This window comes from Oryx dammah, unplaced genomic scaffold (genome assembly GCF_014754425.2).
Source record: "Oryx dammah isolate SB20612 unplaced genomic scaffold, SCBI_Odam_1.1 HiC_scaffold_6, whole genome shotgun sequence".
NCBI classification, from domain to species: domain Eukaryota; kingdom Metazoa; phylum Chordata; class Mammalia; order Artiodactyla; family Bovidae; genus Oryx; species Oryx dammah.
This window is the reverse complement of record NW_024070190.1, coordinates 40334238-40349946: the sequence shown is the minus strand read 5'-3', so window position 1 is coordinate 40349946 and position 15709 is coordinate 40334238. Positions and strand designations below refer to the sequence as shown.

At 39.8% G+C, this 15709-nt stretch overlaps 1 protein-coding gene across 2 annotated transcripts in view; it reads left to right on the top strand.

The window, feature by feature from the left end:
• Positions 1-12085, top strand: part of NRBF2 (nuclear receptor binding factor 2) — a 29694-nt gene extending 17609 nt beyond the window's left edge. Inside the window, exons 2-4 of one of the 2 annotated variants that reach the window (XM_040242292.1) lie at positions 4159-4243; positions 9122-9162; positions 10569-12085. In XM_040242292.1, coding sequence (XP_040098226.1) covers positions 4159-4243; positions 9122-9162; positions 10569-11279 — 837 coding nt within the window. In that variant the 3' untranslated portion in view covers positions 11280-12085. The remainder of the gene's footprint in view (positions 1-4158; positions 4244-9121; positions 9163-10568) is intronic. The other variant, XM_040242293.1, reaches the window with a different exon arrangement.
• The last annotated feature ends 3624 nt before the right edge of the window (positions 12086-15709 follow it).

Genomic DNA, 15709 nt, shown 5'->3' with positions numbered 1-15709 from the left:
GTGTGCGTTTTAAAATGAGATGTAACTCCTGAATTGGCAGAGTGATCAGAGATTGAATTTTACATGGAGAAGTTTTAGGGGAGTTGGAAGAGCCATGAGGTCCTGGTCTTACCACTTGAGAACTTTTGGTTTCTCTGGTTTTGAATGAAAAAAAAAAAAAAAAAAAGTTTATTTCATACCATAGACTAAACTCAAAATGGCTTAAAGACTTGACATGACAACATTAAATTCCTAGAAAAGAACATAGGCAAAACATTCTCTGACATAAATCATAGCGGTGTTTTCCTAGGGTAGTCTCCCAAGGCAATAGAAATAAACAAATGGGACCTAATCAAACTTACAAGCTTTGCATGGCAAAGGAAGCCATAAACAGAAAACAGCCTGCAGAATGGGAGAAAATATTTGCAAGCTATCTGACTGACAAGGGCTTAATTTCCAAAATATTCTAACAGCTCATAACAAAAAAACAAACAACTCAATTAAAAATGGGCAGAAGACCCAAATAGACATTTCTTCAAAGAAGATATACAGATGGCCAGTAGGCACATGAAAAGATGTTCAACATTACTAATTATTAGAGAAATTCAAAACTACAATGAGATACCACCTCACATCAGTCAGAATGACCATCATTAAAAAAATTCTACAAATTAAAAATGCTGGAGAGAGTGTAGGAAAAGGAATTCTACACTGTTGGTGGGAATGTAAGTTGGTACAGCTGCTGTGAAAAACAGTGTTGAAGTCCCTTAAATGAAAAATAGCTATACATATGACCTAGCAGTCTCACTCCCGTGCATATATCCAGACACAACTCCAGTTTAAAAGATACATGCACACCTATTTTCATAGCAGCACTATTACAATACCCCACATGGGGAAACAGGTTCATGGACAGGTGAATGGATAAAGGTGTTGTGTCATATATACACATGGAATATTACTCAGCCACAAAAAAATGAAATAATGCCATTTGTAGCAACATGTATGGGCCTGGAGGTTATCATAACAAGTGAAGTAAGTCAGAGAAGGAAATACCATATGAGGTCACTTAAATGTGGTATTTAAAAATATGACACAAATAAACTTGTCTGTGAAACAGAAACAGTCTCACAGAAGATTCGTGGTTAGCAAAGGGGACATGGGGTGGGGCAACTTGGGATTAGCAGACATAGCCTATAGTATATAAAGAAGATAACCAACAAGGACCAACTGCATAACACAGGGAAGTATATTCAATATCCTGTAATAAACCATGATGAAAAAGGATATGAGAAAGAAAAATATTCTCTTTTTGTGAAACTTGAAGTTTAACTAGGGAGCTTCATAAATATGGTCCAAGGTAGAAAGGGATTGATGTCATTGGACAGAAACTAAAGACACAGCGTTAGAATGAGGTAACCCCAGAGAGCATCTCATCCCTGCTTCCCAAGTGCATCTGGGAACCTGTGGGTCTAGCTTTACTGGTGGAATCTGAGGTCCTACTGAAGAGTCGTCTACATGTATTTTGCAGGGGATTCAGATTCAGTTAAAAACTTCAGATGTGGTCTAACTCCATCATTTTACAAGTGAGGAAACAGACCCTGAAGGCCCAGATAATATGGCTGGTTTTAGTGGGAGAGTGTGGAGAAGGCACTGGCAACCCACTCCAGTACTCTTGCCTGGAAATTCCCATGGACGGAGGAGCCTGGTGGGCTGCAGTCCGTGGGGTCGCTAAGAGTCGGACACGACTAAGTGACTTCCCTTTCACTTTATAAACTTTCATGCATTGGAGAAGGAAATGGCAACCCACTCCAGTGTTCTGGCCTGGAGAATCCCAGGGACAGAGGAGCCTGATGGGCTGCCGTCTATGGGGTCACACACAGTTGGACATGACTGAAGCAACTGAGCGGTGGGAGAGTGAGGACTTGTGCCCAGTGCCCCAGGTTCTTGGTAGGGCTTTGCCTACACTGTGCCATCCTAGTTAGAAAGTACTTTTGGATTTCAGAGAACACTGTCTCTTCTAGAGGGCTTCTTTCAAAGCCTAGAAAGGTAAAGGCTTTGGTTCTTTCATTTTTTCCCCCTACCTAGAACCGGAGTGTCACTTGCTTTAGCTATACTCAGAATACATTTCTTGGAGAAATCATGTTGGTCGTAACTTAGTTTTCTTCATCATGTATGTTCTCTTCCCAAAGATCTCTATCATTTCTGGATACTATCTCATATTCCTGTGTTCAGAACATGTGTTCTTTCTTCAATCCAAGACTCCATGGTTGAAATTATTTTCAGCCCATAGTCATTTCTTGTTACCCGCCCCCCCTTTTTAGGAATGAATTGAAACTTAGAGAACAAGTTTGTTTACTGTTTGAAGAGTAAGAAGCCTCTGAAACAATTGGAAGAATGATCTTGTTTCTAAGTGTTCCTTCTTCCTTACTGAAATAGAGACAGGAGAAAGGTAGACAGCATGCATTTCCTGAAGTGGACTGTGCCCTTCTTTGCCTGTTTTCCACTGAGCGTGATTTGTAAGCATGCTCAGAATATTTCTAATCTCAGTTACCAAAGTGATCCTCTGAAATGTTCTTATGAAGCATCAGTGGCACATTTTTTGAAAAGCATTCAAGATGAATCATTTTACACCTGAGACAGATTTTATTTTTGCTGTTAAAAACACTAAAGTACAGAGGACATACAACTTTCCATCTCTGATTTTTTTTTTCTTAATTAAAAAAAATTTTTGACCACACCATGTTGCTTATGGGATCTCAGTTTCCTGATCAGGGATTGAACCTGGGCTGTGGCAGTGAAAGCACCAATTCTAACTACTAGACCATCGGAGATCTCCCAAATTTGCCATCTGTAATTTTTAAATGTACAGTTCAGTAGTGTTAAGAATATTCACATTTTTGTGCAGCAGATGTCCAGAACTTTTTCATCTTGTAAAAATGAAACTACCCCCATTGAATGAGAACATCCCACCTTTCTTTACCCTGGTCTCTGGCAAACCACCATTCTACTTTCAGGTTTTATGAATTTGACTACTTTAGATATGTCTTTGGGCTTCCCAGATATCTCAGTGGTAAAGAATCAGCCTGCCGACACAGGAGATGAGGTTCAGTCCCTGGGCTGGAGGATCCCTGGAGAAGGGCATGGCAGCCCACTCCAGTACTCTTGCCTGGAGAATCCCATGGACAGAGGAGCCTGGTGGGCTACAGTCCATGGGGTCGCAGAGAGTCAAGACATGACTGAAAGACACAGATACCTAATAAGTGGGATCATACAGTGTTTGTTTTTAAGTGGCTCGTGCTATATTTCATTATTAGCTTTAAGTCCTTAAAGTCCATGTTATAGCATGGGTCAGTTTCTTCTCTCTTCAGGCTGATTTTACACGGTGTATATATATACAACATTTTGTTCATTTTTCTATTGATGCTTAGGTTACTTCCTCTTTTTGACTACTGTGAATAATGCTGCTATGAACATACGTGTATAGTGCTTTTTCCACTTTGACTAGTTTTGTTAAATTATCTGTGAGTGTGTTAGTGAGGAAAACATTAGCCTAGTTGGAAGACTTCAGTTTCTTTCTCCTTGCCTGCTAACTATATAACTTAATGTAAGATATGTGACCGCTATGAGTCTAGGGAGCTCCCTTTTGAAACACATTTCACAGAATTGTAATGATTCTTAAGTGTAACACAGATGTAAGGAGACAGGTGCCTACTTAGTTAACCCAAATATGCGCTCAGTACTTCTGAGTTTGTTGCTTAGGTGAGTTGTACCTGAAAAAATACCCACAATAACATTAAATACTGGTATCATTAATTCCTCAACTGTATACTGTATGAATTTTTTATCTTTAAAATGTAAACAGTAACTTAAATGTTGAAAAGAAAGAATGAATTAAAAAACAAGAAAGTATACGTTTTGAGTAACAATCTGATTTTAACTCTTGGTTAATCTTTGACGAATGTGAGCACCTTGAAGGAGTTAGTGCCTGGTATTAACCTTGATAATTTATTAGTAGAGTTGAAAGAAGTTACCAGTCCTTTCAGATACTACACACTAGATTTCCCCAGTTTTAGATAGAGTTGTAATGGTTTGGCACATGTGGCAACAAACAGCATTACTGTCTTAAAAGTTGTGTTGTTTTTTTAAGTAAAGAACTCAGGAATGTTTTTCTTCTAGGCCCATCAACAGAGCAGACGAGCAGATCGTTTGTTAGCTGCAGGGAAATACGAAGAGGCTATTTCTTGTCACAAAAAGGCTGCAGGTGAGTATTCTTTTTAAGTAGTACTGAGTCTGAAACTGCTTGGCAGTTTCTTTTTTCCAGTGCCTCTCAACACAGTATTTAGGATGAAAGTCATAAGAGTAATGATATGTTCTTGCCCTGCATATACACCACACTGACTATTGACCTACTGGAACACAGCTTCAAGTTAGTGTGTTAGATTTTCCAGCTCCTCTTAGCCTAGTCTTTCTAAATCATGGAAATTGGATATGCCTTATTGGTAAATGATTCCTGGACACAACTTTCTGAGCCGGAAGATTCCCCAGAGACAGAAGTGATTGCAGTAAGTGTCTGTCAGTTCATCTTCGTTGTTATAGAGGAGTTTGGATTTCAAATATTTAGCCATTTTGGGTTCTGGAATTAATAACTAATTTAATTCCAGCCAATTAATTTTCACTGAGTTTCTGTTTCCTAAGGTGCTGATAATGGAAAACCCATCAAAACCCTTTCCTGTGGTCTTTCTTTAGCTCCCTTATGAATGTTTAATCTGTACATTCATGCCTATAGTATCATGCCGCTGATGACCTTCTTTAGGTATGACGTGTAGAATTACTGGATTCCTTTCAAACACCTTATTTTATTCCAGTCATAGAAGTTAGTGTATGTTGAACTCAGAAATAGCTCTCCAGGGTCTGTTCTGTACAGACTGGCTTCTGTTGGCCGAGTAACAAACCTGAAAGCTTAGGAGTGGGAGTGGTACATCCTAAGTTGGTGTGGCCACCATTCTTTGAGCAGGCCCTGTAGTCTTCCTGCTAGAGAAAGGCACCTCCTTTCCCTGAGGTCAGTACCATAATCAGTATCCTGTTTTTTCCTGGCAGAATCTTCTCCTGTGTTGCCTTACTGCTGAAATGTAGACAGAACAGTGGAGACTGGTTTGGGAAAGTCCTTCTATGTCAGTGATTTTCACCTACAAGTCAGTAATTTTGAGAGAAAATTTCAAGTCTTACATTTGAAGAGTTAGTTTTGCCACTGAAGTGTATCCTTCAGCTGTAGGGCTGAGCACATTGTATGTATCCCATAAATCTTTGTGGTTTTAAATTTATTATTCTCACTACTTGGCCATGCCTCACAGCATGGATTGTGTGTTGATTGGCAGAATATTCTTTTTTTCCCCCAGAGAAGGAAGGATTTATTACTTGAAGCAAGAAAGGAGAACACTTGCTTTCCCAAAGCAGTGTCTCTGATTGGTAGGATATTCTGAATATATAAAAGGTATAAAAGTTGTTGTTTTTTTTCTTTAAGATTTATTTATCACTTTTATTTTTGGCTGTCCTGGGTCTTTGTTGCGGTGCCCCAGCTTCTCGTGTTGGTGGCTCCTCCTGTCGCAGAGCACAGGGTCGAGGGCACACGGGCCTCAGTAGCTGCGTGCACAACCTGGGCTCAGTCATGTGGCTTGCAGGCTTAGGTGCTCAGCAGCACGTGGGATCTTCCCTTCCTGCTTGGGAGGGAAGTTTCTTTCATTCCTAGTCTATATTCTTGTCTTCATTGGAAGACTTAAAATTAATGCTGGGCTTTAAACACCTGTCCCCCTTTCTCTTTATCTAAATTCTGTGACTATCTCCGGGGTAGAAAAGATAAAGGCAGTTTGTTGGATTCCATTAGCTCTAATTTTGGAGGTACAACTTTAAGTGTGGTTAGTTAATCCCAGCCAGCTGATTTGATTTGGAGTTTCGACTTGTTTGAAAATAGCCTTGTGTTGTGTTTCAGGGTAGAGCTGTGAATGTAATGCTAGTTTGAAAATTAATGTGGACGGAATGAACTCAGTGTTTTCTAAATTGACTTAACATCTAGGCTTGAACAGAGCTGTTTGGGAGGTGTGGATGTAAATATATCCTGAGAGTAAGCAGCTTAGTGTTTGGAAATCATGTTAGAGACACAACAGGGGAAGGTCCTCATCTGAGGAATGTTGGGAACAAAAGCCTGAAGTGAGAGAATTCACTAGCAGAAGAAGGGGCCTCGTTTGAAGAGCAGAGGAGACCCTGAGACTACAGCGCTAAGGACTCATATCCTCTGTGCAGGGTAGTGTTCTGATAGTGCTTTGTGAATGTGTAGAGGTTACTTGATCAGCTGAGATACCAAACTCAGAAAGAAAATCTTCAATCTGACGGGGGTAGGGAGGAAGAGAAGGAGGAGTACTTATTTTTACCACACTATTGAAAAAAATGTTAAAGAAGCTGTAAACTACCAAGAACTCACCACTGTTAGAGGACTGTATTGCTTTAATCCTTGGTTAGCAGCTGTAACTGGGTTGCTGTAGCTCTCCCTGGTCAGTCTTATGCAGTCCAGTCTCTAAGTGGATTTCTTTTCTTTCACAGACAGCAAAAAGGGCAAAAGCTTAAATGGGAAGTTAGTAACAGCCATTAACAATGTTTAGAACTCAAAGTGAGCTTTTCGGAAGGTGAGTAGACTTGAGAGTGTGTGTATATATGAGCTTGAAAATAGATCTTGACCTGAACCTTCTCCTGAGACGGTGGTGCCACAAAAATGATTAGGAGCACAGCAGTCTTGGTTGTGCAGTCAGTGCTGTGTGTGTGCAGATAGGCTGTGGCAGCTCGACAGATTCATGATAGAATTGTAGTTCAGTTCAGTTCAGTCGCTCAGTCGTGTCCGACTCTTTGCGACCCCATGAATCACAGCACACCAGGCCTCCCCGTCCATCACCAACTCCCGGGGTTCACTCAGCCTTACGTCCATCGAGTCAGTGATGCCATCCAGCCATCTCATCCTCTGTTGTCCCCTTCTCCTCCTGCCCCCAATCCCTCCCAGCATCAGAGTCTTTTCCAATGAGTCAACGCTTCGCATGAGGTGGCCAAAGTACTGGAGTTTCAGCTTCAGCATCATTCCTTCCAAAGAAATCCCAGGGTTGATCTCCTTCAGAATGGACTGGTTGGATGATGTTGTTAAAAAGTAATAGATTCTTCAGATATTCTTAATTCCTTTTCCTCATCATCTGCTTAGTATTTACTTTAAATACTAGCCTTGTATCATGATTGAAGGAAGGAGTTTAACCACACTGTTAGATTTTCTGAGATGAGTATTCTCTACTGACATTTTTGTCATGGTGGGCACTTGTTCCTGTTGTGGCTTTGGGGCAAATTCATTACCACGCAAACAGATTAAAAACCACCACCACAATATTGTCACTATCCTCTAATTAAAATTTTTTTAAATAATTTTTTTTTCTTTTAAAGTAACTTTTAAAGGCTCAGATTTTAAAATGACATCGGGTAAATCTTTTAAATGACAGTGTGACTCTTGCTGAGTTCTCTTCTCTTTGGGAACTCAGTGTCCTTGGCTGTCTTCTGTCATGTTATAGTTTCAGAATTCTACAAAGGGAGGTATTCCATTTGGGTTAAGCAGAGTTTTGTGAAACTTTCGTTTATTGAGAAACTGAATGTAAAGCAAACTGGAGTTCATACAGGGAGACAGATGTCTGCAGAGGGAAAGGGAGGGATGTCTAGGGAAATTTATCCACACTTTCACAGTAAGGAATAGAATGTCTCAACAGACTTAAACATGAAGAAAAGGAAAAGAAATGGTCTGTATGCAGTTATACAGACTTAATATAGGAGTAAAAGAAAGTTGAGGAAAAAAATTTAATATGGGTGGAACAAAGGCTGTATAACCAACTTTGTTTCCTGATGGAGAGGGAGCATCCAGTTGGTCTGTCTTAAAGACTGTGATAGAACCTGGCAGACAAGTTCTAAGTCATGAACTTAGAAAATCATTCAAATATTTGGATTGAGAGTAGACAGAAAGCAGTGCCTGTAGTGTCAGCAAAAAGGCAAGAAGGAGCTTAATGTGTGAGAGACGCCAAAAACTTTATAGTGAGGAAGAGATAAAAAAATGAGGATTAATTGGACACAACTTGTTACTAATACTGGAAGTGAAAAGTGAAAGTGAAGTTGCTCAGTCGTGTCTGACTCTTTGCGACCCCATGGACTAGCCTACCGGGCTCCTCCCTCCATGGGATTCTCCCGGCAAGAGTACTGGAGTGGGGTGCCATTTCTTTCTCCAGGGGATCTTCCCGACCCAGGGATCGAACCTGGGTCTCCCTCATTCCAGGTAGACGCTTTAACCTCTGAGCCACCAGGGAAGCCCGTTACTACTTGCTATTTTTACTGTTGCTAATAATACTTGTTATTTATACTCCATCTTGTTCCAGACAAGCTATAAAAGGGCTTACAGAGGAATACAACACAATATAAACTCCACAGAAAGATAAAGTGGGAAAGGGCTGGGAGTACGGTTCACAAGTGCATCATGAGCTCTTGAAGGGACACATGGCCCCTGGTTCCCAGCAGCCAGCTCATTTTCATGAGCTTCACGACACTGCCTGCAGCTGCTTTTATAAATGTCAGTGAGCTCTTTCGTCTTTTAACTACCAAATTCATAGTAGGCTGATGATATAACTTAGAAACAATTCAAGAAAATGGTTTTGTAGGAGGCCAAAATGATAGTCTAGGTATTCATGTGGGTAAAAAGTAATTGATAGTCAATATCTTGATATTTCTATGAGCATAATAGGATTTTGATAGGTTTTTTATATGATTTTAATCTTCCCTAATTCTGTTTTTCTGATTATGTCATCCTCCTTAACTGAGAAATCTACAGTGATTTAAATGAACCAGCTCTTCCAGGTGAAGTATGAATCAATCTCCATTTGATTACCACTGATCCCCTCTTTGGGGAAGTTAAGAATCCTTTTTAAAAAAATCCTTTTCAGGATAACTGTGTAGCAGAATTGCTTCTGAGACCAGTTCTCTTTGTCACAGGAAGAGTATTAAAACTCGTACTTGGATCTTTTAATAACAAAATGATGACATATATTAATGTGCCCTTCTTTTTTTTTTAAACCAGCATATCTTTCTGAAGCCATGAAGCTAACCCAGTCTGAGCAGGTAAGACACTTTTAATATTTACAACAAGGGTTAGAAAGGTTTTCTTGTGGAGACTTGAATTGTGTATAAAATAAAGTTCTTGAAGAGAAATATGGCTCCTCCCAAAACACTGCAGTCAAAAATACATAAAATGGGGAAGAGATTAGTTTTTCAGAAAGGAAATTAAAACTAAATGAATTGACATACACATACTACTATAAGATAGATAATCAACAAAGACCTACTTCACAGCACAGGGACCTCTACTCAATACTCTATAATGACCTGTATGGGAAAAGAATCTAGAAGAGTAGATATATGTATATTTGTAACTGATTCACTTTACTGTACACTTGAGACTGCTACAACTTTGTAAATCAGCTGTACTTCAATATAAATTAAAAATTAAAACTAAATTGCTGCTGATGGCATGCAGAAACTGCTTGTCCTTTTTTTCCTAGGGTTTTCTCATAGATCTTAGATTGGCATGTGTTTCTTTGAGAGACCCCTCTTAATGCCTTTTCTGATCTTTAGCTCACAGTAAGCAAGCTGGCCTGGCCAAGGGGAAACCAGTTGGCCTTTCCTTTGCTTGTCAAAGATCATTTAAATCCACACCTGTCTTTTCCTAAACTCCTAAGCGGTTCTGGCACTTTTATTTCACCAGTGGCTTTACATTGTCTTCTGTGTTTGGGGAGGGCCTGTCTAGGGTTTTAAAATGGCTTTATACAAAGCTAACTCTTCAACCAAAGGTGATTTCCTGATAATAAAAGTGGCAGATCCAGAAGAGTTATTTGGTAAATCTTTAATTGACTTAAGGAGATCTGAGGGATCTCAGTGACAGGGAAAAAATACCAATTCTGTAGAAGTTGTGTTCCATTCTGGGCACTTCCTTTTGACTGTCAGAACTGCTTGTGTTAACAGTGTAATATAGACAATGCATGGAACCCTTGCTGATAGAAGGACTTTAGCTAGTTGTAGAATAGAAGTCCAAACTGGAAATTTTCTGATTTTAAGCTGAGTACAAATAGCATTGCAGAGGGCTGAGGCACATTCAGAAAAGATATGATTCAGTGTGTTGATTTGGAATTGGAATAGGACTTACTCTAACTTCTTGAACAGTGTTTTGTTTATGAATAAAGACGGTAGTTTACCTAGAAAGACTATTTATTATTTTGGAAAATGTTTGGCATTCTATGGAATTGCAAACATAATATAAATTTTAAAAATTCAAGTGATACTGGCTTAATCAGAAAGGAAGATACTAGAATAGCATTTACTGGATATTACTAAAGAGAGTTTAAAAAAATGTTAAAAATTCAAGTGATACTGGCTTATTCAGAAAGGAAGATACTAGAATAGCATTTACTGGATATTACTAAAGAGAGTTTTAAAAAATGTTAAATTATACCTTTCTTTCTGTGTAATAGGCTCACTTATCACTGGAACTGCAAAGGGATAGCCACATGAAGCAGCTCCTCCTCATCCAGGAGAGATGGAAGAGGGCAAAGCGGGAGGAGAGACTGAAAGCCCAGCAGAGCACAGACAAGGAAGCAGCTGCCCAGCTTCAGGCATCTCACAGACCCTCGACTGAGGATGCAGACGGCCAGAGCCCCCTGCTCTCTCAGAAGTACAGCCCTTCCACAGAGAAACACTTGCCTGAAACTCAGGGGGTCTTTGACAGGGATCCAGACACACTACTGTTTTTACTTCAGCAGAAGAGGGAACCAGCAGAGCCATGCATTGGAAGCAAAGCCCCCAAAGATGATAAAACAATTATAGAGGAACAGGCCACCAAAATTGCAGATTTGAAGAGGCACGTGGAATTCCTTGTGGCTGAGAATGAAAGATTACGGAGAGAGAATAAACAGCTAAAGGCGGAAAAGGCCAGACTTCTAAAAGGCCCAATAGAAAAGGAGCTTGATGTAGATGCTGATTTTGTAGAAAAGTCAGAGTTATGGAGCTTGCCACCACATTCAGAAACTGCAACAGCCTCTTCAACCTGGCAGAAGTTTGCCTCAAACACTGGGAAAGCCAAGGATATTCCAATACCCAATCTTCCTCCCTTGGATTTCCCATCTCCAGAACTTCCCCTCATGGAGCTCTCTGAGGATTTTCTGAAAGGATTTATGAATAATTAAAACGGAAGGCCATAGAAGAGGTAAAGAGAGGAAATAATATGGTAATACAGATAATCCAGCAAAAATGAAAAAGGGAAAGCCGCGTGCAAGGGTAGTCCCGGAGATGCTGCGCCAGGCACACTGCAGAGAAGAGGCTTGGCAGGACTCAGCACAGCCACCACGGAACATGTCGCACGTCTCATTTACTGACTCCAGTGAGTGATTCCAGACCTGGCAGAGACGAAACTGTTGGAGGTTCACTTTCTCCTTATACAAACCAAATGGCTACCTGGAATAATTTTTTTCAAGCAACAATTATTTTTATCTTCAGGGTTAAAATTTATAGAAGTATGTTATGTGTAATTAATCTGTAATGCCATAAATGATAATGCAAAACCTAAATAATATGGTTGCCTAAGGGGCTGCCTTGTATTTGAAACATGCTTTCTATCATGCATTGACTGTATGCATCTTGTTATGCACATTTCCTTTGTCTAATAAGGTGTGTAAGATACACCTTTCTAGAAGAAACTGTGCCACACTTTGCACTACTCGTAACATAATGATAACCTCAAGACTATCAGGAGAAATATTTAAATTTCCATTTATCAAGAAAGGAACCAAATTATTAGTTATGCTTTTTTTTTTTTAATTACCAGTTTACATTATTAATCAGGGTGCATTTTAAGTTCTAACTTTTTTTGTTTATTGTGTAATGCATCATTTGAAAATATCAAGGAAATATCCTTTTGTTTTTAATGATGCACGAGTGGAAGTAATGCTAGTCGGCAGTATTTGATTGTAATCAATAAAGTAATTGTATTTTATACCTTTGTTAAAAGCAAGTTTTGTTCAGCTTCTGTGTTGGAAATTTTGAACATGAATTTGAAGACATTCTGTCAAACAATTACTTTGATGCATTAGAGATTTTCTTCATGTTTTGTAGTCAGCTACCTCTACAGCTATGGTGAAGAGAACAAGGAAGTCGCTGAGCCTCTATGTACCCAGCCTTCGTGGGCTGGCACACAGGGACAGTGTTCAGGCTGGAGGCAGCCGTGCTCCAGTGCAGAGCAGAGGTAGCGAAGCGCTACTTGGATCCTCTCCTCTGCAGAGTCCAGTGATGTTCCAGGAGTGGGGAGAAGAGGAAGGTGTAAGTGAAAGATAAGGGTATAAGCCACTGGGTGTGTTTAAGGCAGACACTTGGTTTATCTCAGGGGGAGGCAAAAATATGGATGAACGGCATCTCCTGAGGGAATGGGGACAACTGGGCTGAGGGGATAGGGCTGGGCTCACATGTCTAGTGATGAAACCAGCAGAAGGACGATGAGATGAAGTGACCATGCAGAAGTCCCTTTTCTCCTGTCTCATCGTGGTGCAGATGAAACCAAAAATAAACTTAGCTTCTTAAAGTAGGGTAAGAGTTCTGTTCTCTGTTGATTGTCCATCTCAGTGTTGTAGTATCCTAGACTCGGAATACTTTGCTTGCCTAACCTTCCTTATAAAAGTTGAGATTTGAAAGATTGTGCCAGTAATGACACTGTTATTAGCCTATCTATTTTACTTTTAAAAATGAGGTGTGATGTTTTGATGTGAACACTTTTTAAGACACCCTCCCTTTCTTCCTCTACCATCTCCCTTCCCTGCCCCTCCCTGCCCCCACCCCATCACTTCAGCAGTTGGACATGTGTTCCTCAAGACCCTGTTCTGTGCATCTCCACTAACATACATGTTAAATAGATTACTTTTCCATTGTCTTTGAAGCATTCATTCACTTTTTAGTACTCCTGTTTCATCTTGGTTTTAGTCTATCAGTATTTGAGTATTTAGTCCATCTTGTATTTGAGTCTATCAGTAGAATGTATTGGGTTGGCCAAAAGGTTCATTTGTTTTTTTCCATAAGCTGGTTCTGGTAGCACTTAGTTGTCTTTAACATCACTCAAAACAGTTTAGATTATATTGTGACAACTGTACATCAGTGTGCACTTTTAAAAAGTTACCAAAATTGGTCAATTTCTGTGTAGCAATTTTGAGAATGGAGGACTTCCCTGGTGGCTCAGATGGTAAAGCGTCTGCCTGCAATGCTGGAGACCTGGGTTCGATCCCTGGGTCAGGAAGATTTCCCTGGAGAAGGTAATGGCAACCCACTCCAGTACTCTTGCCTGGAAAATCCCAAGGATGGAGGAGCTTGGTGCAGGCTACTGTCCATGGGGTCGTAAAGAGTTGGGCACGACTGAGCGACTTCACTTTCACTTTGAGAATGGAAGAAAATATTTTTGACATATTATGCTTTATTATTTCAAGAGAGGTAAAAATGCAACTGAAATGCAAAAAAAGATTTGTGCAGTGTATGGAGGTGTTCTGCCTGATGGAATGTGTCAAAAGAGGTTTGTGAAGTTGGCGATTCTTGCTGAGCGATGCTCCACAGTCAGGCAGACCAGTTGAAGTTGATAGCGATCAAATCGAGACATTGAGAACAATCACCATTATACCATACAGGAGATAGCCAACATATTTCAAAATATCCAACTCAAATTTGAAAACCAGTTGCACCAGTTTGATTATGTTATTCCCTTTGATGTTTGAGTTCTACATAAGTTAAGCAAAAGAAACCTTGACCGTACTTCTGCACATGATCCTCCACTTTAATGAAAACATTCATTTTTAGAACAGAAATGGGCAATGTGACAGGCAATGAAAGGTGGATACTGTTCCATGAGGTAAAACAGAAGAGATCATGGAGCAAGTGAAATGAACCACCACCAACCACACTTAATTCAGGCCAGTCTTCATCTAAAGAAGGTGGTGATGTAGATATGGTGGGATTGGAAGGGAGTCAGTCCTCTATTATGAGCTCCTCTGGAAAACCAAACAATTCCAACAAGCGTACTGCTCCCAGTTAGACCAAGGGAAAGTAGCGCTCGACCAATAGTATCTGGAATTAGTCAACAGACAGTGCGTCATCTGCCATCAGATCACGTTTCTTTGATGATCAGGCAAAACTGTGACAGCTTGACTGGGAAGTTCTGATTCATCCACTGTACTCACCAGACATTGCACCTTCGGATTTCCACGTATTTGGGTCTTGACAAAATTCTCTTAATGGAAAAAAATGTCAATTCTCTGGAAGACTGTTAAGGTACCTGGAACAGCTTGCTTTGCTTAAAAGGATAAAGTATTGGGAAGATGAGATTATGAAGTTGCCTGAAAATTGGCAGAAGGTGATGGAACAAAATGGTGATTAACATTGTTCAATAAAGTTCTTGGTGAAAACAAAAAATGTGTCTCTTAAAAACCAAAGGAATTTTTTGGCCAACCCAATATATGCCTTTTGACCAGATGACTTGGTACGTCTGCAGCAACCTAACTGTCTCCATGGAGTGAGTGAAAGTCACTCAGGTGGTGTCTGATTTAGCTACCCCATGACCTACACAGTCCATGGAATTCTCCAGGCCAGAGTACTGGAGTGGGTAGCCTTTCCCTTCTCCAGGGGATCTTCCCGACCCAGGAGTTGAACCAGGGTCTCCTGCATTGCAGGCAGATTCTTTACCAACTGAGCTAGCAGAGTGGGTGCTTTAAACACTATTCCGCAAGGCATGTGGCCCATCTCCTAGCCAGGGTTTGTAGGTGCTCTCTTCTTTCTGTGTAGCTTAAGGCCTTGAAAGGGATTTAAGGAAAGTTTCTTCCACTAAATAAAATTGAATTATGCATGTACTGGAAGTGGAGTAGACTCTTGTCCTTCCTTACTCAGTGGTGGCCTCTGCTTTTGAACCCAGGTAACTATCTGGGCATTAGAAAGCAGTTCTAAATTCTTACTCTCAGCTTTTCACAGAATGTCAACAAAAACATTTCTTTCAGAAAGTATGTAGTAACAGTATAATGTTATGGTAACCACAGGTAAGTCCATACTGAATTGAGAAACCATGCTTATGAGGAAATAAGATACTTTCAAAATCATTCTTGAAGCCATTGTCTATCCCTAGTGTTTTAACACAAGGTTATTGAAGTAATGAAAATACTTTGTCTCTAGATAAGTTAATTCAAAACATTAAAACACTTTCTGCTTTTAACACTGTATAGATACTTTAAAAAAAAACTGTAGTTGGGTTTTATTAGTTTCAGGTGTACATATAGTGATTTGTTATTTTTATAAATTTTACTCATTTAAAATCAAAATATCAGCTGTATTCCCTGTTCAATATATCCTTGCAGCTTATTTATTTTATTCACAGTACTTTGTACCTCTTAACCCCTTATCCCAGTCTTGGCCCTCCCCACTTCCATGTCCCCAGTGGTAATCAGTAAGTAGTTTGTTTTCTATTTGTAAGTCTGTTATAATCATCTTTTAAGGTGATAATATACAGAATTTGTCCTTCTGATGTATTTCCTTAAGCATAATACCCTACTGGTCCATCCGTATTAATGCAAATGGCAGAATTCTTTTTCTTCCTTAA